Consider the following 25,913-nt stretch of genomic DNA (forward strand, 5'->3'; position numbering starts at 1 on the left):
GGACAACAATTCAGTTATGGCAAGTCATATGCATGCTTCTCTCCCTTCCTGAGTACCACTCCCTCCAACTTGTCCTGAGTCTCCCCTCAACAGAGGCTGCTCTCAGCAGTTCTGCTCGTATGTGCCAAGTTTACTACCAAAAATAAGCAAGACTATTATTTTTGTTACCATTTGTTTTTCTATGCAGAAACATTCTTGAGATACTGTACAGTACATTTCAGTTTTAGCATGTAATTCCATGATTATTATTCTAATTAAATATTTATTACGCAGCTCCGGTAGGCTTGCACTTAAAAATTATTTTGTTTAAAAGTGAAATTGTCAGTATACAGCAAATGTGCTCCATATGTCAATGTGAGAGTAAGTGAATATTTTCTCATGTAAGGGGCGAAAATATGCGATGAAAATTCAACGCCAGGAAATACTCAAAACGGGTTCATTATATTGAATATAATTAATTTTATGATGTTATATTTGTTAGTAATAATATACTATTTGACCCATTATTTAACTATAGGGTTTTAAAGTTTTATTCTTGCTTAGTTGTTTACTTTTTGTATGTTTTACATGTGAATTTTTGTGAATATAAGTTTGTGCTTAAATAGTAGGTATATTTGCAGTATTTAATATTATTTATCAAGGCGACTTGGAATTAGTAACATAATACGTAGCTGGCTAAAGTCATGCCAGCCGCCGCGGTTACACGTAGGGATAGAGTAAACATTATTAGTATAGAAGTTAATAAGTTTTTTTACAAGCTTAAAGGTAGAATTTTGAATTTATGTAGAGCTTGGGAAGGTATATGAAGCTTTGAAAGTTGGGTTATAAACTAGAATTAGATACCCTATTATTCCAAATGTAAAGGTTTAACTTGAGTAGTAATAATTATGTTCTTGAAACTCAAAGAATTTGGCGGTGTCTTAGTCTTTTCACAGGAATCTGTCCTATAATCAATAGTACACGTTATATTCGACTTTGTTTTGTTATCAGTTTGTATACCGCCGTCGTAAGATTATTATTTTAGAGGGATAATTTTCTATAACTCTTATTAGAGTAAATGTCAGGTCAAGGTGCAGCTTATAACCAAGAGATGGATTACAATAAAAAATTTAAATGGATCTTGCATTGAAAATTGGTGCATTTGAAGGTGGATTTGAAAGTAATATTGTTATATTATATATGATATGATTTTAGCTCTAAGACATGCACACATCGCCTGTCGCTCTCATTATAAGGTGAGATAAGTCGTAACATAGTAGATGTACTGGAAAGTGTATCTAGAATGCAAAATAAAGCTTAAAGTGAAGCATTTCATTTACACTGAGAGGATGTTCAAGTGATTCGAATTACTTTGAAAATATCAATTTAAAATAGGTGAACAAGAAGAAATTTATTTAATTCAAATAACGTTAATCATTTATGTTTTAGTATAGAAATAGAACTAATTTATTTATTTATTTATAGTGAAGTAGTACTGTGAAGGAAAATTGAAAAAGTTGAAAATAAATTTTCTGAAAAGTAGATTAATATTGTACCTTATGCATCAGGGTTTATTAAAATCGGAATAGAGATCTATTTTTCCCGAATTAAAAAGGGCTAATTTGTTATGTTGGTTAGTGTAACATTATTATCAAGAATAACAAGTTTGTAATGAAATGTTAATCGGTTTTTAAGATATCTGGTTCTCCAAGAAATGAATTTAATTCAGTATTTAATGGTAGTATTTATATTAATATTTTAACTGTTAATTGGATATAATATTTTAAGGGATAAGCTTTAGAATAAAGATTATAATTATTATAAGAGTTGTAAAGAATTGTAGGCTTTAAATTAACCATCAGCGAGTTGAATAACATAAGTTTAACTGTAATAATAATATAAAAATGTAAGATATTTATTAAATGTTAATTTATATAAAGGAACTATTCTCCGGACCACCTTTTGAGCAGACTAAAGCGGAAGTGACGTCATTGTCTCGTCACACTCGCCGTGGTTGCCAAAGAGCCGGCGCGCAATTCAAAGTTGTACTCCACCACTATAATACAGCACAGCTCACGGATTGAACCTCGAATGAATTTAAAATAATTAATACATTAACGTATGCGTGTTAAAATCCCATAGAGTTTTTTAACGGCTTACATCTTTAAACAATTAATTTACTGAATTACATTTTAAATGTGAAAACCTACAATCTGTTTTCCAGTCAATGACCGGGTCAGGGATGGAATAAATGAAGCCCCATCTTGCGGCGAGGACAGGAATTGAACCGGCTGCCGAAGCCTGTTTCACACCTCAGGGGCAATGATTAATGACTGGCAGATGAAATTAAATGATACTGGAGAGTGATGCTGGAATGAAAGATGACAGGGAAAACCGGAATACCCGGAGAAAAACCTGTCCCGCCCCCGTTTTGTCCAGCACAAATCTCACATGGAGTGATCTGGATTTGAACCACGGAACCCAGCGTTGAGAGGCCAACGCGCTGCCACCTGAGCCACGGAGACTTTCGTAATTTTAATGTACTAACTACAATTTCACACTTAAAACATTGCATACGAATTCTTTTGATATAAACAGCAAGCATTACATTCATTAAATTATTACTATTATTATTATTATTATCAATATACAGTATATATATATTATATTTTATTATTTATTATTCACTATCATTATCTAAATATATAGCCTGATTTCTGATTGAAATGAGCTGCTACTCACGGGCGATTTATGAAAAAGCGAGAGAAGTGAGGATTATGTATGGGCCTACTCGTACTGGAATTAATTGAAACTGACAGATGAAGTTAGGGATCCAGGCGAAAAACTGTCCCACCTCCGCTTTGTCCAGTACAATTTCAATTAATTAGTTATTACAAATATATTTTTATTAAAATATTATTATTATTATTATTATCATCATGAAGGAGGTCTCAGCGTCAGCTTACCTTGTGCTGCAGTAATTAATCTGTGTCACTATCGAGTGGCTGCACACCCAAGTCGGAATCAGAACCAGGGTCAGCACACGAGGTAAACTAATCCTGCCGTCAATACTATTCGCTCGGAAATGCTTATAAACAGACAGAATCATATTTCTCTCCCCGGAAGTAAAAATCTTGGGTTTCTTCTTCAACTGATAACAGTCTGGTGAATTTTTGTTCGGATCCATTGCACAATAATATCCAATAACGAGTAAGAAGAAACCTACAAACGTACAAGAGATTACAAGAATTGTGAATTAGCACACAATACGCACATACAGTTTTTGTAAAAGCGAAGCACACCGATAAAATTTTCTCACTGCTGTTTTAAACAGACTATGATTGAAACTGCACCCACGTGTTCAGGACATCCACTGAGTGAGTAAGTATGGCAGCTCCGCACTGACTGCACCATTGCCAAAACTCGCTCGGAGTAGCGCACCCCCCTTGCCCTCTCGGCTACCACGTGACAACACCGTAGCCGCTGCCCCTGTCGCCCACGCCATCCCCTGGTCTATACACTCACTTCCGCTTTAGTCTGCTCAAAAGGTGGTCCGGAGAATAGGCAAAATTTTAATGTTTGCTGCTACTAAAAATGGGAGCCGCCCCCTTCCATTTTTGGTTTCCAGCAACAACAGATTTTATTTCCAATTAAAGAAATGTGTTGATCAAATTAAAGCTGCTAACTTCTTATTTTAATGGTTTAATTCCATTAACATTTCTCAATTTATATAGTTTTAAAAAAAATACATTTTCATTGTATAAATAATGTCTAATTATATTTATAAATGCTTGTGAAAATATAAGGAAATAATCCTAAAAAATTATTGAACAGAATAAGTGCATAATTGCTCCAACACCGGTATCAGCATTGGTTCATTCATCAACGCTGGTTACAGCAGGAGTTTATTTATTAATTTGATTTAATAGAGCATTTGTTAATACTTGATTGTCTAGATTTTTACTACTTATAGCTGTGTTTTATAACAGTAGGGATTTTCCCTTTCTGTATTTTATTCATATTAAGAGGAACAGTGGGTGTCAAGACAAAAAAAATGACAATTTGCTTTCTCCATATTAAATGTTATGTGCTCATGCATGTATTTTAACCTCTGCGTGTATACTATTTTGGATTGGGATTTCATAACTATGATATAGGCCTACTGTCAATTGTAGATGAGGATGTTCTCGAAGGAGGACAAAACAAATACTACATTAATTAATACCATTTAAATTTAGTGGATATCAACTAGTGCTGACCCCGCAGTGTAGGGGTCGCATGCCCGCCTCTTACCCACAGGTTCCAGGTTCAATTCCCAGCCGGCTGGATTAGAGGCCCATTCAGCCTACGTGATTACAATCAGGGTACGCACTAGTAACCTAAGTCTATTTTCCTTGTGATATTCCCATTTTCCCACCATTAAATTTAGTGGGACATGGTACATAAGAGCGATGCTCGAGTATGTTTATCATACTCTAGAATCATCAAATTGAAACATTTTGCATAAACGCTTATAATGGCATAAAGGACTTGAAATAAAGGTATTATAACTCAATAATAATAACAACAATAATAATAATGGTATTGGCTTTACGTCCCACTATTACAGTATTTGGATATGCCGAGCCGCCGGTATTTAGTCCCACAAAAGTTCTTTTATGTGCTAGTAAATTTACTGACATGAGGCTGACGTATATGAGCATCTTCAAATACCACCAGACTGACCCACGAACGAACCTGCCAAGTTGGGGTCAGAAGGCCAGCACCTCAACCGTCTGAGCCACTCAGCTCGGCTATCATAAGGCAAACAAGCTAGAACTTATCATAAAGTGCCAATCTGTGAAGCAGGTTATCAGTAATCCCGTCGTATACAGCCAATACAAGAAACATTACGACCAACAAAAATGAGCTACACTGCTCAAAGCAACCCATCAATCAATCAATCAATCAATCAATCAATCAATCAATCAATCAATCAATCAATCAATCAATCAATCACTCTTCGAATTAACGCCTGTGTTCATCAGGGACCTTATTCTTGAAATTGGCGTCAGTGAGCTTGGCAGTTTCTAAACACGCTTGTAACAGAAACATATCGGTTAGTGCTCAAAAACTCAGGAATAATTTCCCAATTTCTTTAGCAAATAGAAGTGTCATTCAAATACATATGCTGGTCAACTAGTGTGCATAGAAACAAGCACCTTTGACATATTCCATTATTTACAGAAATCTTTTCTGTGATAATTTCACTTTTCCATAACAATTTCTCCTTAATACTGAGGCAAAATCCATAATAATTACAGGCAGTCCATAATAGTTATCACCTCTACATAATGTAAATTACATGGGTAGGCTTTAAACCACTGGACATTTTAAAAAGAACATTAAGATAAGAATTATTGTCTTTTTAACCATCAAATGATATATTTATAAGACTGTTACGACCACACAATATTCCGGATTTTTGTGTACTTTCAGTAAAAGAATCTTAAAAATAAGTTTTAAATTAAAAGCATGCAGTGTAATAATTTCTTTAAATCCTAATATCATAGGCTATTGAAGTTTAAGTTTTGTACTTTTTATTATATCTTTACAGCCACTGTAAGTTTCCAAAAAGGTGTTCCAAAATTGTATGGTTAAAATTTTTGCACCCATACCAGACACTAAACTACTAGACTTATCTGAGAAAATCAAATCACAATGTTCTTCACGATTTTATGCACTTCAAAAAAATAAAAACACTACAATGCCTCTGCAAGGTCACACAGAGGAGCTACCAGAACTGGACTGCTCTCTCCTTTTTCTTCCTCACCTTTCATGCCTCCAAAAGTGCTGTAAATTGTGGTAACATTCTCTTTGAAATGCAGTTACAACCCAAGCACCAACACCAGGTCCTTCCCTTTTCTTTTTTTTGTTGGTCCACAGACTATGCATAAGTATTCCAGCTTTCCTCCATCTCCAGCAGGACCTGGGATTTATGCAGGGATATGGTCAGTTGAAGTTGACTTTCAACTATACTAATAATGAAATCTCTTCTTGTTGTCAGCTTGTCAGTGTTCAAGCTGTACAGAACATAAGCAATGAACAGTGGCAGGTCAATCAAATTGAAAAAGATTTTCTTCCAGTTAGGTACTTGTCTGTATTGCTGTTGCAAGTTGTATGATATATGCACTTGTTGCTGACATCTACAACTCCCATATTCTAGTTATAGTTATTGATAAGTAGAGGCTTCACTGCCTCTAACCCTCTCTTACTTTGCACCAATCCATCTTCTGCCTGGCATGCAGTTGTTAGGAGGAAGACCAGTTTTCTCCCTGCTCTTTGCTTGTATTTCACCAGCAAAAGCTCCCCCTGCTTGAAATAAAGACTCTCTCTAGGCTGAATTACTGCTGATAGTATCTGTACTGGAATATGTTTGGACTTTTTATATATATTGTACCAGTCAAGTATATGTCCGCACTGTCGGCAGCCCTGAAGATGGTTTTCCGTGGTTTCCCATTTTCACACCAGGCAAATGCTGGGGCTGTGCCTTAATTAAGGCCACGGCCGCTTCCTTCCCACTCCTAGCCCTTCCCTGTCCCATCGTCGCCATAAGACCTATCTGTGTCGATGCGACGTAAAGCACATAACAACTACAGTATATGTCCGAGTTAGCAGTACAAGGGGCACTTTGGTATAAAATTGGTCTGTATAAAAGTGATGGCCTTTGTCCAGTAAGTTGCTCTTCTCCATCACTTCCATGACAACACGTTTAGGAAAAAAAAAAATGTATTTGGATAACCAGGTCGTACAGGTAAATAATTGCAGTCACTATATATTTCCACGTGCAGTACATAGTTAGTTTTACTATCGCAAGAGATAGAAATTTCATGTTGATTGGTCCATATTGAACTGTGATTACACAGCCCTTTCAGACCGTATAAGCACAATTGTGCGGGTTAGTATAGTATTTATGTCTGAGCTTATTTGACGTTTTCTTGGCGCTAGACAAGACTGCAGTGCTTGTGCGGGACACGTAGCATGTACTTCAGTTGTTTTTATTTACCGCTTGACCACCAGAAGGAAGGAACAGGAGTTTAAAAATACAGTTCATCGTCAAGATGGCGGGAAGCAGTAATGCCTAAAGTAAGTATTTATTTCATTCATATTAATCTAGAATCTTTACTGAATATCAAAATAAATTGTTTAACAAACGAAATTGTGAACTTACAACATCGTACGTAATACCATGAGGTTTTGAATGCTGATACGCACAACTGTGCGGGCTAGGTTTACCTACAGGCAATGCAAGCGGGAGTGTTGCCACCGAAAGGACTGTGAAGGCAGAACTCGTACTCCACGTGAGAAATGTAATGTATATGATTTTAATTGTTTAAATCGTTCCACACTGTAAAACAGAACATTTGATCATGTACATGTGTATATTCACATGTACTGAACTGAATTTTTATTATTTTTTGTAAGTAGTGAATTAAGTCCTGACACGCACAACTGTGTGGGTTCTGTTTTACAGACAATAGTTCTTATTTTATAAAATGAACTGTAAAAACATGTATTTGAGAGCATTTTAGTAAGTTTTTGACATAAAAACAAAAATTCACACCTCCAGTTTTCTTTCAGGTCCGACGACAAGGTGCTGCCGCCAGAAGGGCTATAAAAGCAAAATTCGTCCTCAGTGTAGAAAATGTAATGTTTACTTGTGTTTGAAGGAAGATTTTAATTGTTTTAAATTATTCCACACTGTAAAATAGAACATTTGATCATGTACATATGTATATTCACATGCAGTGAGGTAATTTTTCTTTTTTGTAAGTAGTGAATTAAGTCCTGAAACGCACAATTGTGTGGGTGCTTTTTATTTTTCAGATGTTAAATTTTATTCTGTAGAATAAACTAAAAATACATGTACTGGTATATAAGAGCATTTTAGTCAGTTTTTGATGTACAAACAAAAATTAACACCGCCAATTATTTTTCAGGTCTGAAAGGGATAGAAAATTAGAAGTTTTAGTTTTACAGTTCCACCTTTTCAATACAAAATGTTTTTGCAATGCGGTTTACATTACAAATTAAACATTTATTTGATATTAGTTTCGACCTAAGGTCATGGTGGTCGTCAGCCAGTAACACAAATTGCACAACATATCAAATGGTCCATAAACAATGTACATATGCCTAAAAATATTGCGGTTTGATGCTAGAGTTAAAAGTTGAAAATGAAAAAGTCACAATGGTGATAAAAGTTTTAAATTATTCATAAAATGTATTAAAATAAGGCACTTGGCTGCCATTGAAGGATGATTCAAGCTGAATCTGGATGCTGAAGATTCTTAAAACTTGCGTATCATTCGTCACAACGTTCTGACAGCTACAAGTCATTATATGGTAGCAGTGGTACAGATCTCTGCACATGGTTATGAGGGTGTTTAGGGGTTGTAGTAAGGATGTAAAGGATTTAGCATATATGTCTCTGGTAAGACCCCAACTAGAGTATGGTTCCAGTGTATGGGACCCTCGCCAGGAGAAAAATCCAAAGAAAACAGCTCGATTTGTTCTGGGTGATTTCCGACAAAAGAGTAGCGTTACAAAAATGTTGCAAAGTTTGGGCTGGGAAGAATTGGGAGAAAGAAGACGAGCTGCTCGACTAAGTGGTACGTATTACATGTTATCAATCTCATTTTTGGTCCGTATTGAGAACTTACAGTTCAAAAATAATAAAGCTGTTCTTTACTCCACCTATTCAGTACTTTAATTTCCACTTATAGTGGTTACCTAAACAGACTATCAGTTAAATGGGACATGTTTCGCCCTCAATTTAGGGCATCTTCAGCCTAAAAACAATCTTCAAGGGTACACCTTATATTAATATGGAAGCTAAAAGTTTAGTCAGTTACTAAAATTCAGTACATAAAAATGTGAAAAATGATACATTATACAAACATGTTACTGGAAACACTGTCAATGATTAAACCATAAAATATTTTGTCAGAGACTAAAACTTATTCCGTTAAAAATTTCTAATTAAAATGGTTCATTTAAAATTGTTAGGGGAATACCAAAGTGACAATGACATAATGCCAATGACATGAGGGCGTGAAACACAAGCACAAAAACGAATGTCATGCAAGTTCAAGGCCGCTGATGAAATCGTGAGCATAAGGTGAAACTGAAGCATCAGTCGAATTATTGCAGAAGGGGCCCTTAGCACCGGTAGGCAATATTATTGTCCGAGACCTTGTCAGGAAATGTCAGTAGATACGGTACTGGAAAATGTTCTCTGTAAGAGAAGGAAAGGAAGGATTACGCAAGGAGAGAATTCTGTTTACGTTATTAGGAACAGATGAGGATTTACATGTTTGTTCTTCTGCAATAATTCAACTGATGCTTCAGTTTCACCTTATGCTCACGATTTCATCAGCGGCCTTGAACATGTTGTATTTATGACATTCATTTTTGTGCTTGTGTTTCACGCCCTCATGTCGGCATTATGTCATTGTCACTTTGGTATTCCACTAACAATTTTAAATGAACCATTTTAATTAGAAATTTTTAACGGAATAAGTTTTAATCTCTGACAAAATAGTTTATGGTTTAATCATTGACAGCGTTTCCATTAACGTTTGTATAATGTATCATTTTTCACATTTTTATGTACTGAATTTTAGTAACTGACTAAACTTTTAGCTTCCATATTAATATAAGGTGTACTCTTGAAGATTGTTTTTAGGCTGAAGATGCCCTAAATTGAGGGCAAAACATGTCCCATTTAACTGATAGTCTGTTTAGGTAACCACTATAAGTGGAAATTAAAGTACTGAATAGGTGGATTAAAGAACACCTTTATTATTTTTGAACTTTAAATGGTATATTCCGAGCTGTCAGCGGAGAGATGGCATGGAATGACATTAGCAGACGAACAAGTCTGAGCGACGTCTTTAAAAGTAAGAAAGATCACAATATGAAGATAGAGTTGGAATTTAAGAGGACAAATTGGGGCAAATATTCATTCATAGGAAGGGGAGTTAGGGATTGGAATAACTTACCAAGGGAGATGTTCAATAAATTTCCAATTTCTTTGAAATCATTTAAGAAAGGCTAGGAAAACAACAGATAGGGAATCAGCCACCTGGGCGACTGCCCTAAATGCAGATCAGTATTGACTGATCGATAGAAATTAAGTTATGCACATGCAGTGAATAATGTAGAAACATGTTACACTGATGCAGTTCAAAGAGCTTCCAGTCCTTATTTATTGGTTGGTCCACTTGTTTCCACATTGAACTGTGAATCTTCACCACCTACTTCATAGTAATTATGACACCTTCATGCAGAACTTTCGCCTTCAGTTTTTAAGGACATCAAACTAGAAGCTCTTTGAACGGCATCAATGTAACATGTTTCTACATTATTCACTGCATGTGCATAACTTAATTTCTAAATGCCACTGCTACCATATAATGACTTGTAGCTATCAGAAGTTTGTGATGAATGATACGCAAGTTTTAAGAATCTTTGAATTTTCAGCATCCAGATTAATCAACTTGAATCATCCTTCAACGGCAGCTAAGTGCCCTATTTTCATGCATTTCATGCATAATTTAAAACTTTTATCACCATTGTGACTATTTTTCATCTTCAACTTTTAACTTCTAGCGTCAAACCGCAATATTTTGATGATGATGCTTGTTGTTTAAAGGGGCCTAACATCTAGGTCATTGGCCCCTAATGGTACGAAATGAGATGAAATGTTATGACAATTCAAAAATATCTTCCACTGACCGGAATTCGAAAACGTGAAGATGAAGAATGAATGGATGGATAAGTTACAACAATCAGTGGATCCGACCCGCAATGCCTCACATTTCCAGAAAATAGCGTTAGACAATAGTATAACTGACCAACTGACTGAAAGTACAATACTGAATCGATGAGGCTTGTAGTCGAAACGGGTCCAAAATCCAGGTCATCGGCCCCTCAATGGTACTTATCGCTAGGAAAATAGAACCATGCTATTTGTCATGCTGTGGTACTAATCAAAAGTAGTGTAGACTCATGGTATTCCACACATTATGGTACTACTCACAGGTAATGAAATTCGCACATGTAACACAGACCTATGTTGTTTCGCACACTGCAGCGCTATTTACAGGCAACGCAGACCTATGGCGTACCTCACATAAGTGGACTAACCACACGGACCCGCACTATCCCGTGGTGTTCCTCACATAGTGGGCACTAAGCATAGGCAAAGCAGAACCATGGTGTTGCTCATATAGGAGTACGAATCACAGGTACTGTAAAAGCCGGCAACGCACTCCTTTGCTACTATTCACAAACCTATTTTGTAACTAACATAGTTTTACCACGCACAAGTAAAAGTGATCCATAGTGTTCCCTGCATGATGGTACTAATTACAATTAGTCTCACTGTTCTTATTTGATCATCCCTTGGTTGCCCCTTTTAGTCACCTCTCATGACAGGCAGGGGATACCGTGGGTGTATTCTCCATCTGCATCCCCCACCCACAGGGGGCCGCAACATTTTTACTGCATACGTACATTGTTTATGGAACATTTGATATGTTGTGCAATTTCTGTTAATGGCTGAAACTAGTACCAAATAAATGTTTAATTTGTAATGTAAACCGCATCGCAAAAAATTTTGTACTGAAAAGGTGGAACTGTAAAACTAAAACTTTTTATTTTCTATGTACTATTGCAAGACTCAAACTTTTTCAATCCATACTGCTTGTGGTTTTTTTGGAAGATGCTGTACGAAGGCACACTGATACGTGATTCATCAATACACACACACTCTGTAAAGGTACAAAATGCCTTGTAAAAGCTGAGTTCAGGAGGTCTAACGCGTATCTAATTTTTAGTCAGTTATCGCAACCAGGTGCAGCTCGACCGAAAGGATTTGCTGAAGACAGATGAAGATAGGAACTAATGAGAAAAATCTTGTTTGCAAGCATCACACAACTAAAAAAAAATGGAACTTGCTGTGACCCCCTCACATCCCAATAATGCCTGATATTATTTTCAATTTTCTCACATCTGCCACAGTCAGAGGCACTAATCTTTTCGACCTGGCATTGGATTTCTGGTTCTGATTAACTGAGATTTCTCAGTCAGCATAAGCATTTTTGTCTCTCTGGTAAGTACTTGCCAAAAGGCTGTAGTCAAAAATAAATCTCAATACCACAAAGGGGCACTATTTCTTGGGGGACAGTTCTTTGATGCCAGGGTTCCTGACAGTAAAGTTGGTTTCAATGTTTTTGGGGGGCTCTGGTGGGTACAACCTAACCCATGGATTTTGTAATAAAATATTCCTAGGCCTATTATCATCATCACTGTCTGAATTCTAATTACAGTCTGAGCTATCACTATACCTTCTATTTCATTTTCATCAGAAACAAAATCCGCATCGCCACATGAACCAGATGAGAAGTCCGTCAGTGATCTGTCACTCATAACACCAACGTCAATGTCACTGTCACCATCATTATTACTCTTATTCGCCATTTCAGCAAAATAACTGACAAAACTGACAAAAACAACGCATACAACAAAATTACACCATCACGTGGCAAGAAGCCATACTGTACTGTGCTGTCAAGTTAATGACTGAATTTTAAGACTGTGCAGTTCATTTATTTAAACGGCAGTCTACCGCCTAGCAAACTGGAGTCAAAAGAGAGAATGTAATCTGCTGTTTAAAATGATACTACACAGAGTACATTTGTGTATTACTACGCATAATGAGAGTGCATCTAATAAACGGCTGAAAAACAATCAATGTATCATTGTTGACCACAACAATGTGTACAAGAAGGGTGATACACTGTAGTTCAACCATTTGAGGGTTAATTTATAATACGCACCTGAATAAAAGTGTTGCGCTACCTGTAATTATTGTGTTCGTGAAGGATAGTTGCTGTAAGAGTTGTAGCATAAGAAACAGACATCTGAATGACCAGTAATGCTACCTGTCAGTAGACGTGGAGGTAATACACGCAGTTTCAGAACAGTCCAGAAGAGAGCACTGTTACTGTCACCTGTGAACACAACATGACAAAGAGCATATCTGTGTCCTGTACAATATACAGACATGCCTCGACGAGTCTTTACCGCTTTTCACAATGTGCGCAAAGTGACACTGCATCAGCGAGGCCTGTCTGTCCCGTGGGGGTTTTCTTACCTGTTCCCCTATCAGGCGCGTCCCAGGTGGCGGATAGGGGGCCCTCCGGACTTGTCCGGAGGGTACGTAGCCTGGACGAACCGTGGGTTGGGAAAGGGGCGATCCCAACATAGGGGGAAAGTCATGGCTGTAAACTCAGTCATGATAATGCCAAGTGCAGGCCACATCAGTAGGCCTATTGAAGAGGGAACAAACCTGGCTAGGTTCGGGCCAGGGGCGGACCGGTGGATGGATGACTGCAGGGTGTGGTCTCTGCTACGGAGACCCTGAGTTGCGGGAGGACAGTATGCCTCACCAAGGATGGTGGGAACGATGCTCAGGGCCCTAGAAGGGGCAAAAACCTTATGACTGATTAAAATATGGATGCTTATAAAGAACCAATTTCAAAAATTTTGACATCAAGGGAAACCAAGGAAGCTCCAGTAAAGGAGATCCAGCAGCAAGCCCAAAATGAAAAAATGGAGACAGAAGTCCCAAATGGACTGGCTGTCACCAACTCAAAACAAGAAATGGCAACAGAAGCAGACTGCTGTGAGAATCAATCAGCACGATACCAAACTCCTAAAACAAGAGTGGACAATGCTGAATGCCACTTCAATCGATAAGACACGAAGGACAGTCGTTTTAGCCCTTGGTGAAAGAGACTTTGAAGAGCTGAAAAAGGGAAGCCTTAAGGCTAAACTCAGACTTGAGCAGATAAAGTTTCAAGTCATCAGGGGAAAAACAAAACTCAATGTGGATAAAGATGGAGCTGAAGGTCCTTCAGGCCAATCTTCAGCATAATAAAGTAGCCGAGGCCAATTTCGCCAGGGAGTTGAAGTCCGAGACTATTGACATGGCCCTTATTCAAGAGCCATGGGTAGTCAAGGGCAGAGTAACAGGCCTGGCGGAATCTGGAGGTAAGCTGATGTACGATACATCGGAAATACCCAGAAAATGTCTACTTGTGAACAGGAAATTAAAATGTCTTATGTTGTAGGAACACTTCACAGGACTTAACCGTGGCCAAGATTAAACCTGGAAATTGGGAGGGACCCAGAGAAATAACCACAGGTTCTGCATACCTCCCATATGACTCAACTAATCTACCCCATCAGAAGAAGTTGAGAACCTAATTTGCACCATAAAGAGGAAAGGCAAATACCTAGTCCTTGGAGCAGATGCAAATTCACATCACACGGCATAGGGCAGCACGAACTGCAATGCTAGAGGAGAGTCTTTATTAGAGTTTATTATCAGAACTGAGTTGACAATACTAAACCTAGGAAACAAGCCTACATTTATAAACAAAAATCGTACGCAGGTAATAGACATTACACCAAGCACTATGCATATTGCAAACTTTATTAAAGACTGGAAGGTGCTGGAGAAACCATCACTGGCAGACCACCAGTACATCCAATTTGCAATAGATGCGAGACTATGTGGGATTAGGATGTACAGAGATCCAAAAAGAACTAACTAGGACAGATACAGAGAAGTTCTGGGGAAGGCTGTAAAAAAAAATCCAACTAATGTGAGAGGACAGAAAGAATTGGATGAGGCAGTGGAACTATTACAAGAGGCCATTATAGACTCATTCCATGAAAACTGTCCTCTCAAAGAAAAGAAAAACACCAAAAAGGTAAGATGGTGGAACAACAAACTAGCCAAAATTAAAAAATATGTTAGGATGTTGTATAGAATATCATCTAGAAATGGTATGTGGGACACATATCATAGGAAACTCACTGAGTATAACCTACAGATATGGAAAGCAAAAAAAAAAAAAAAACTTTGGAGACTGTTCTGTGAGAAAATGGAATCACACACTGCAACAGCAAGGCTCCAGATGGTTCTGAAAGCAACCCATATAAATCAAGTGGGGACACTGGAGAAACCAGATGGGTCATTTACTCAGGCAGGAAGGGACACGCTGGAGACACTAATGGCGCGTCACTTTCCTGAGGCTAAGGAGATGACAGAAGAAGAAACGGTTGGAACAGAGATCAGAGCTTGAAGAGCAGACTGGAACTGTGCCAACAGAATAATAAAACATAACCATGTAGAATGGGCAATCGACACGTTTCATCCTATAAAGGGTCCGGGGCCAGATGAGATACTTCCGATACTCCTACAGGAAGGAACAGGAGATACTCACCAATGCCCCGATGGACCTTTTCAGAGCTAGTCTAGCTTTAGGGTACATGCCAAAATCATGGTCTGAAGCTAAAGCAGTATTCATACCTAAGCCTGGAAGGGCAAATTATGCCCAAGCCAAAGCATACAGACCATTATGTTTAATCTCCTTCATGCTGAAAGCAATGGAGAAAATTCTGGATAAATATATCAGAAGAACGGTGCAACTGAACTAAATGTACATGAAAATAAGTTTGCATATAGCCCTGGCAGATCCACTGAAGTAGCACTCCACCAGTTGGTCTGTAAACTAGAGGAAAGATGAGAATTTAAAGAAATTGCACTGAAGGCATTTCTAGATATAGACAGAACCTTCAGCTATACAACCTATGACTCTATGATCAAAGCATTGGAAAAGAGCAAAGTGAGTAAAACCGTCGTCAAATGGATTAAATCCATGTTAGACGGAAGGAAGATAAAAGCAACCGTGTCTGAAGAAACGCTGACGGTTAGGGCCACCTGAGGCAGTGCTCAGGGAGGAGTTCTTTCTCCTCTGCTGTGGAACCTCGTGGTGAACAAAATCATAGCTATGCTCAACGAACAAGGTTTTTATACAAAAGGATACGCAGATGACCTAATGGCTGTGGTACGAGGTAAGGTGATGAGTGTTATCCAGGACCTCATGCAAAGATCACTTGACATTGTGGAAAACTGGTGTCGGGAAGAACAACTATCACTCAACCTGAACAAGATAACTCTGGTCCCTTTTACAAGAAGGGGGAAATTAGAGGGAAAGAGATCACTGAAGCTCTTTGGGCAAGATATATATATGGAAGAATAGGCACTGCATCTAGGTGTAATGTTAGATAAAAATCTAACCTGGAATCCACATACAGAAAGGAACATAACCCGGGCCAAGAACTTGCTGTATGCATGTAAAAGAGCCGTCGGGAAGACATGGGGCCTATGATCATTAGACCGTTGATGGCCTATGCTGCAATCATCTGGTGGCAGAAAATAAGCCAAGGAAACGTCAGAAGTAGGCTGGATAGGCTACAGAGAATGGCATGTATAGCCATAACTGGGGCTATGGGAACTATGCCAACAGAAGCCTTGAATACTTTACTAGACCTCCCATCACTATGTAATAAAAGGCCAAGCTAGAATGAGTTCATATAGATTGGCACAATCAGAGTGCTGGAATGCACAAAAACCCAATCTAGGACACTGTAAAATTAACAGAGTAATAACAGAGGAAGTTCTACACATGCCTTCTAATCATATGATACCAAAGTACAACTTTGAAAAACCGTTTGAGACCCAGATAATAAAAAAGGAAGACTGGGATATCAACAAATGGAATACTGAAAAAGAAGATATACTCTGGTGGACTGATGGCTCAAAGACTGTGGATGGCACAGGAGGAGGGAACAACAGGGGAAGACCTGAGAGATCAATCCAGATGAGCCCTGGGCAAACACACTACAGTCTTTCAAGCAGAATGGATAGCTATCACAACATGTCTTGAAGAAAATCTGAAAATGAACTATAGGAATAAGAACATTTTCATTTTTACGGACAGCCAAGTGGCCATTAAGGCACTTTTTTTTTTTTTTTTGCTTTACGTCGCACCGACACAGATAGGTCTTATGGCGACGATGGGACAGGAAAGGGCTAGGAGTGGGAAGGAAGCGGCCATGGCCTTAATTAAGGTACAGCCCCAGCATTCGCCTGGTGTGAAAATGGGAAACCATGGAAAACCATCTTCAGGGCTGCCGATAGTGGGGTTCGAACCTACTATCTCCCGAATACTGGATACTCATTAAGGCACTAGAAACAGTCCGGATAATATCCAGAATTGTCTGGTATTGCCATTCACTTCTCCTGAAGCTCTCAAAGTACAACACTGTCAAAATAATATGGATACCAGGGCATGCAGGTATAGAAGGAAATGAAAAGGCTGATAAACTTGCCAGGAAAGGGGCAGAAACATATTTTGTAGGTCCAGAACCTGTATGCGGGATTTCCTATGGACAAGCCCGACACTACATAGGAAAATGGGTAAAAAAGAAACAAATGGAGAACTGGAAAAATACTCCAGGATGCAGGCTTGCAAAGGAACTGATAAAAGGACCAAACAAGAAGCATACTAAAGAACTGTTGAAACTCAGCAGAGAAAATATAAGATGGGTAGTAGGACTGTTGACAGGACACTGCCATCTGAAAAAACACCTACATAGAATTGGAGTAATAAGAGATAATATATGTAGGAAATGCAATGAAGCAGAGGAATCAGCTGAACACATACTTTTTGAATGTGAGGCTCTGGGTAGAATCAGACTCTCCACTCTAGGACTACCAGGTGAAGAGAGAGATAAAAGAACAATTTGCAGCTTTGTGGAGGGAGCGGGTATATCTAGGTGGGAATGAAGGAAAAACATGGTAGCAAAAGATCTTAGAGGTCGACCCCAATTAGGAACTAATATTTAGAGGCCCCATGAAGAAAAGAAGAAAGCCTGTCTGTGAGGGCAATTGCTAAGCCTGGTTGGTGAACAACATAGCAACGTTGTCAAGATGTACAGCCACTATCGTGTGATACAAAATGTTGAAGATCGTCCTCACAGTGGTCATCCGCGGTCAACAACAGCAGCCGATGCGTTTCGTGCGAATCCTGGCTCGCAGGAACCCGGCAGATGCCGCAACAAAACTGCGTATGCCCCAACACCAAGGTGCCAGGTATAGAAAGCCAAGAGAGAACTCGGATCGGACTCCAAAACAATGGAGGCGGGTCCTCTACACAGATGAGTGCCAAATGTGTCTGATGCTGGATAACTGTTGGAGGGTTTGGAGAGATTAAGGTAACACTAGACGAGTCCTGTACGCCTTCCAACATGCCCATCAGGGAGGCGGATCCATCATGTTTTGGGGCAGCATTATGTATGGACGTCGGATGCCACTCGCCATTGTAGAGGGCAATACAACTCGTACACATAATAACAAAACAAAATCCTCGAGTCCATTGTTTAACCATACTGACTTTACATACATACTTTAGATACATTCTGCAAAATGAAAACACATGCCTGCATCGAGGCCCACATTCATTTGAGGACGAACTAGCTTGGTGTTTCTGGACTTGAATCCCACTGAACATGCCTGGGATATGCTGAAACAGGCAGCACGACGATGAATGAATCCACCTCTCACCTGGCCGGAGGGCTGCTGTCAAAGAGTGGAACAGGATCGACCAGGACAGCCTCAACCTCCCTGTGGACAGCACGCCATGACGGGTCCAAACATAGTTCACTGCACGGGCTGGAGCAACACCATACTGAGTGACAGAATCAGATTCCCACGTTTGATACGCGGATGCACGTTCCCACGGAATAATATTTGTGTTGCGCCTGTCATTGCTTTTTTATACCAATCTTGTTAGGCTTGATATAAAGTATGCATTTTCATCCCATACATTTCCTCGGGTCATCAGCAACACAAAAACATGGAAACCCAGTGCAAAACTTTGTCTGAGGTGTGTATTATTATAATTTAAGTTTTGGTTTAATGAGAACAAAGCAATTACAAAATAATGGCAGAAAGTTATTATCTAAAAATGTTTAGGCCTAATTTTACTATCAAAGTATAGATCTGGAATTACGTCATCCTTAACAGTGAACTGTAAGCTACACCAAACTCAAACTAATACATACTACAAACATCGCACGCCTTGTGTACTGCCACCTTTTAGCAGTTAGCACAAGTACGTCTATCTTTTCAATTCACTCTACTACCATGCATGCTCACTTTATGTTTCTATTTTTCTCTCAAAGTGCTACTTGCTGCGTATAACTCGCACAGCATCGACATATCAGTCTCATTCAATCATTCTGTTCGGGTCCAATCTTACATCAAAAGCTTAATTTTAATGTGATTAGCAATTTCTCTTTGTTTTCCCTATATATTTTCTGCATTTTTAATTCCCTCTGCTTTCCCTGTTATCCTGAAAATTAGTAGGCCTACCCTGACAACTGAGGACCTATTAGACAGTATGATAGCGGCCCCAGTCTACTGAGCCACGAATACCAGTCGACAGGATTCTTTGTAATACCAATATAAATGGTCCGTTATTGGACATTATAAATTTTCCAGCTAACTCATTCTTGGTTGCCAGCGTTTCGCCCTCGTGTGCTAGGGTGGGCTCATCAGTTGGTACCTAGCACACCTACCAATACGCTGGCTAGTGCATACCGTGGAGGCCACTGCGTAGGCTAACTGGAGCCACCGGCAGTGCCAATGCACTAAGAGACTTTGTCTCATTATCAAAAATTGATGCCTGCTTGGCCATCAGATGATATAGATGTTGATTCCCATAGGGAATCTGAAATATTTGTCCTGAATGAGTAAATTTATAATACCAATATAAATTCAGGACAAATATTTCAAATTCCCTATGGGAATCAACATCTATATCATCAGGATTCTGTGTGCCGACCACACGACACCTCATAATCTTCAGCCTTTGGGCTGAGCAGCGGTCATGGCCCTTCGAGGCTGTAGCGCCATGGCTTTTTAAAAATATCAACTACAACAGAAAAGGTGGGCCAATACATCACTTAAAAGCATATTCTCAAGTTATATGTCAATATGAATCTAATTACAAAGTTCATTACGTGTAATGAAGCTGTTTATGTCATAGACCCTAATCAGAAACAAATGTGATAGAAAGGAAAGTTGTAAAAGTTGGACTATTAAGCAGTAAGTTACCATATGAATGATAATAGGTACATGAGTGAGTTTTTAAAAGGTAATTTGATTGTAAACAGTCTATGCAATGGGTTTAAAGCAATTGTTGAGAAGTGTGAAAACAGGTAAGTAGCCTAACTTATATCATAAATTAGGAATTACATGTTATCACTATTGACATGTGATCAGGAGAATAGGTTTAAACTGGTCCCTTAAATAGCTAAATGATCTAAAAGCTCCTTGTCGTTTTACTTTAGTGTATTGAAAGCTGGATAATCTCATACCTATTCTCCATGTATGCATAGTGGGCCACAAAAAATAATGAGCACATGGTATTATAGGTTCCTCGAATTTCCCGGAGTAATAATGTATCATACAAGAGTATTATGAAATTTAACATGAAAGAGAACAAATAAGAGTGGACATTCACAATATTCACACAACAGCACTGTTACAAATTCAGGAATAGATAATTTCAGTCAGCAAAGAGAGAACCAGGTAAAGCTTACCATCCTGATTGATCGCTTGTTCCTTAGCAGTAAAAAATGAAAAAGCCAAATTTCCAAGCCACATTATCATGGATAGTGGTAATGCCAGAGCAAGGATGAAAATCGGTAAACACGTAGCTGATTTTCCTTCTCCCGATTCCCTCTTTTCATCCTCCATTGAACCTTAGAAATAAATAAAATAAATGTATATATTAACAGATGCATTCTTCGTTTAACATAAATCTCAAATAAGACTCCAGTTGGCATCTAATGCCAACATTAATCAATTTTTAAAAACCAGTAAAGAAGTAATTTTGAGAAAAACAAGTCAGCACAAATAGTATGTGTGAATACCCTTGAGCTAACGAAAGCTGAAGAGGGACATTGGTAAACTTACTTAACTTCCACAAGCGGAATAGACTACTACACAAAAATGTCCAAGTGTAAGATGTAGGTTGTTAATTCCTTCGAACGTAGAAATTTTAATTACAATTCTCCACGAGGATTTTTAAAAACAGACATTTATACCTGCACTACTATAGGAGACCAGCTTCATGTTTCTTCTTCTTTTGTGATACTTATGGACTATTTTACTGTCGTCCAGACTTAATGTTTACATCCTCAAATTATACTTCAAACACAAACTCGAAATTGAAATGTTCGATAAACGTGGAGCTTATCGATCTAATAGTCGATTATCGGGACGAATAGAGTTGGTCTTGTGCCAGGGAGTAAAGAATACAGTACAGGGAGCTGCCATTGAAATATAGGTAATAGGAGCTGCTCGCTATACTAGCCTCTGTGGCAAACCCCTGAAGCAACGGCCACGTCCCCAATGGTTAACAAAACATGGCAATTGTTTAACGTTGTGGATATATACAAACTAAGATATTTCCTCGAGAGTAGGGAAACTTCGAATCACTCAATGAAGTACAATTGTTTTCAAAAAAATACGGCGATTAACTGTAACAAAATGTTCTGGCAAAAACAGAGCAATTAATGCTTTATCATTCCTTTACTTCTCGCAGCCCAGTACTCGTTACCAAGGTTCTTAAACACTACTAAAGGTTGGGCCCAACGCGAGACGAGCTGCTATTGGTTAACGGAATGACGTCACAGAAGGAGCAAAGCAGCCAAGCCCATAGCGCGCAGTTCAGTAGGAATCTCATAACACCAGCAAACATTATACAGTTTCTCAGAACTAAACGCAGACCAGACATAAAGTTTACTGCTGTTATAAGATTGAAAGAGAGTACAGCATAGTAAGTTTCATTATTTCTGTTACAAATAAGACATAAATGTAACGTGACGGCACACTGACCAACGCTCGAAATTTATTAACACATCCAAGCTCCTCTATTTAGTTTGAGGAAGGCTACGTGCTCTCAAATTTGTCAACATATATATTTAGAGATACGAAATGTTTGTAATATTAAATGTTTACAGCAGAACTTCCGTAATGGAACTACCGCATGTTAACACACGATATATGACTCAATTCCGCAGGTATCGAGTTTAAAGCTTAACACATATTATAACAGCAGCAGAAGTAAGCTCATATTCGAAACCTTGCATATATTCCTACATTTTAAAATTAAAGAATAAGAAAGAACAGGAAAAACAATTAGAACACAGTCCTACCTGTGAGATCAGATGTCATGAAGTGGTTGCTTTTGAAGATAAAATCCACTGTCGTGCCTTTCGCCGATGAGCTGCTGTGGATCTTTCAGTCCTTGCCCGAATGTTCATTTGTCGTATGCGTACAAATGTTCTCGTCCTAACATACATTTTTACTATTTCAGGTGGTACAGCGGGGAATTTACGGTTAATTATTTGACACACTTTGCGTATAATATTAGGTATGCGTGACAGTTCCGCACGTCCGTGAGTGTCCGTGAAAATTAACTCGAATTCCTTTACTTGGTTTAGCCATTCTTCCGATAGAACGAGTAGACCTCCCCGAGATAACACTTCTATCCATCCCACAGGGGCTGTACCAGAAGATATGGAAACCATTTCCCCAGTGGGATTTCCCATTGACCTATCATATTTTCTTCCACGGTAAGCGATGTAGCCGGCGAGGTACCAAAATCCCTCTGCTGAACAATTAGGTGTCGCTGTAGATTACGGTGAATCATTAACGGCACGATTTTCTATCGCAATGTCCCGAATTTCTGTCTCACCTTCAATCATGCGTAATGCTTCAGACATATCCGGCAGTAAATCTACAAGTTTAGATGTCTATCACATTATCAGTTTCTGAAATCACTGCAGCTTTATTGGATAACGGAATATTTTCTGAGTTCGCGCCCAGAATTAACAGTCTCAATCTAAATTTCACCTCGGTTGGTAGCGGATGTTCATAGAAATGTCCGAGTCCTCTTATCTGAGAAAATAAATTTTGCAGACAGTCTTGGTTTAATCGAGCAGTCAAAATGTACTTTATGTTGAGATATTGGAGGTCACTAAAAAGGCCAAATACTGAACGGATGGTCTTCATAAAACCTTTCTGAAATGGGAGCAATTGACTCGATTTACCAACTCTCATTCGTTCACAGCATGTGTACAGCTGCCTTAGAATTCCTTCTTGGACCTGATGATCATTACCGTACCCAGTTGCGAGCTTTTTCTTATCATTAGGTGTTCTTGCATTGAGGATATCAAATGAGTCATTTAGAAGCTGGAAGAAGGAAGCAATATGTTCCTCACCAGGCATAAGACAGACAGCCAGTCACTGCACATCCAGGCATTTCGAACAGATATCATGTGCTTTAGCCTAACAAATTTAAGAAATTTTATTCACACTCAAGATTTTGCAAACTGACACGCAAATATATACCGTACACTACTATTTCACACGCAAATATATACTCTGCAATTATACTATGAACACAGAAATTTCATTCCAGCTACTATTAAACTCTTCACGCAACTGACGAAAAGAAAATAACTACACGAAAATACAGTACGCCACTATATAAACCAACAGCAATATACGGAAAGAAACTAACTATAGAAATTACTTGGAAACCCTTTCTTTACAAGCAGACAGCGATAAAAAACGAAATAAGATACACGTGCGGTTGTATGCTACACAAGGTTCTTAAACACTATACAGTCACGGTGCTCCTTTGATGACGTCACGCGCAAGACGAGAGAAAACTAACATCTACTGCGCAGCCAATCTGGGCCACCCGTGCTCGTTACATTTAGCCGCGCGCGGAGCGACTGTCGTTTGTTTACACAATCGCAAAACCGGTGCTCAGGTCTGCCAACCTCTGTACTTAGGAACTAATGAGTGAGGTGCTTCGATAGTTGGTGGTGGTGATTATTGTTACACGATTGGTCTGGACTGGTTCTTGCCGTGCGGACGGTAAGGATAGGATCTGGACAAGATTCTTGCCGTGCGGATGGTTAGGATAGGATCTGGACAAGACCATTGGCCTGAACTGTTAGAAGCAGCGAAGCGGCCCTATGCCTCTAGTTTCGTGAGGAAACACGATTGGTCTGGACGGTTAGGATTCTTGCCGTGGACAAGACTATTGGTCTGAACGGTTAGGATTCTTGCCGTGGACAAGACCATTGGTCTGGACGGTTAGAAGCCGCGAAGCAGCCTTAGGCCTCTAGTTTCGTGAGGAAAAAACGATTGGTCTGGAAGGAAGACGATTGGTCTGGACGGTTAGGATTCTTGCCGTGGACAGGACCATTGGTCTGGACGGTCAGAAGCCGCGAAGCGGCCCTAGGCCCCTAGTTTCGTGTGGAAAGCCGCATAGTTAATTTACATGGTGTTTTTTGTTTGTGCTTTTATTCAGCCGGGGTTGGTAACGCAGTGTATTTATCAGTATTCATGGCAATGACGTCACATTCCGTTCCCATTGACCAATGAGAATGTAAGAAACTACTTAGCCATGGACGATGGCGGCTACTACTCTTTATTAGGTTATAAAAATAAATGTACTTCTGGGGCCGGGATGGTGGGTTCCTAGACTTCTCAATGAACACATCTCTCCTCTAAAATGAATTCCAAGTAAGATTTGCATTATTTTCACTTCCTTATAATGTTATAAACGTTGGGCTGCGAGATGTAAAGTTATAACAATGCTTTTTTACTGAGTTCTAAGGAAGCGTTTCCCATGACCCGCAGACTTAAATCTACCCTCTCGCTAGTTGACTATCGGTATTATAAACCGAGTACGGTATATAATACCGTTTTATTGCAGCCAATGGTATATTAAAAACAGTAGATGCAAATCATCATCAGATATCAGTAAAGATATTAAGTAAGCTATTAATAATGTCATACCGCAATCTGAATGCTTTAGGGGAATGCGCAACAAATTACCAAACTGGGCTTAACAACATCGCTAACTACATATTTTGGAGTGCTAGTAGTGGTGATTATTGTTTTAATAGGAAGTAAAACCATCAAGTGAACCATCCTCTGACACAAGTGGAAACAATGCAGGACTCGGCTAAGGGCCCTTTGGACGCCAACCCACACTCCGAATTTAAGAGCCCCTTAGGCCAATAATCGCCTTTTACGACACGTGGCGGTGACTGTTGTTTTAAGAAGGAGTACAACTAGGCCTTATTCTAAAGTACCGGTACAGGACGTACAACTGGGCAATCATCCTCTATTACAACTAATGAGGAGGAAAAATGGAAGGGATCCAACACTTCGAAAAATGAAGGTAGTAGTATAATACAGGGATTCGGCCGCCTCCTCCCAGGGGAAATTTGAATTTTGGCAGGAAATTTAAATTTTGGCGGGAGATTTGAATTTGTAAACAAAGCCACGTGCTTTTTGACAGCTGTCATCGACAACAACGCATCGCTAACCTCACTGCTGCCATCTTGACGGGCCTAAACCTCAGTAGTGCCAACTTAATCTAACTAGCGCGAGGTAAACAAAGCCACGTGCTTTTTGACAGACAACAGCGCATCGCTAACCTCAGTCCTGCCATCTTGACGGGCCTAAACCTCAGTAGTGCCAACTTAACCTAACTAGCGCGAGGTAAACAAATCCACGTGTTTTTTGACAGCCACGTGCTTTTTGACAGACAACAACGCATCGCTAACCTCAGTACTGCCATCTTGACGGGCCTAAACCTTAGTGGTACCAACTTAACCTAACTAGCGTGTGGTAAACAAAGCCACGTGCTTTTTGACAGCCACGTGCTTTTTTGACAGCTGTCATCCGCCATCTTTAAACTACAGAGCACTGTGCTGCCCTCTTTATCGTAGTAGATGTAAATTCGTCACCTGTCATCGGCAGTGCTGCCATCTTGGCGGGCCTAAACCTTAGTGCTACCAACTTAACCTCACTAGCGTGAGATAAACAAAGCCACGTGCAGCTGTCACCAGCTATCTTTAATCTATAGAGCGCA

At 39.1% G+C, this 25,913-nt stretch overlaps 1 protein-coding gene across 6 annotated transcripts in view; it reads right to left on the minus strand.

Annotated features, from left to right (window-relative positions):
• The window catches only part of LOC136864626 (transmembrane protein 19), a 220,661-nt gene extending 199,328 nt beyond the window's left edge, over window positions 1-21,333 (minus strand). For 3 of the 6 annotated variants that reach the window (XM_068226362.1, XM_068226365.1, XM_068226361.1), the window contains exons 1-2: window positions 21,055-21,333; window positions 20,548-20,709 (exon numbers count right to left, since the gene is read on the minus strand). In XM_068226362.1, coding sequence (XP_068082463.1) covers window positions 20,548-20,709; window positions 21,055-21,082 — 190 coding nt within the window. In that variant the 5' untranslated portion in view covers window positions 21,083-21,333. Of the gene's footprint in view, window positions 1-20,547; window positions 20,710-20,923 lie in introns of all 6 variants that reach the window. The other 3 variants (XM_068226363.1, XM_067141868.2, XM_067141867.2) reach the window with 3 other exon arrangements.
• Between the last annotated feature and the right edge of the window lie 4,580 nt (window positions 21,334-25,913).

This window comes from Anabrus simplex, chromosome 2 (genome assembly GCF_040414725.1).
Source record: "Anabrus simplex isolate iqAnaSimp1 chromosome 2, ASM4041472v1, whole genome shotgun sequence".
NCBI classification, from domain to species: Eukaryota; Metazoa; Arthropoda; class Insecta; order Orthoptera; family Tettigoniidae; genus Anabrus; species Anabrus simplex.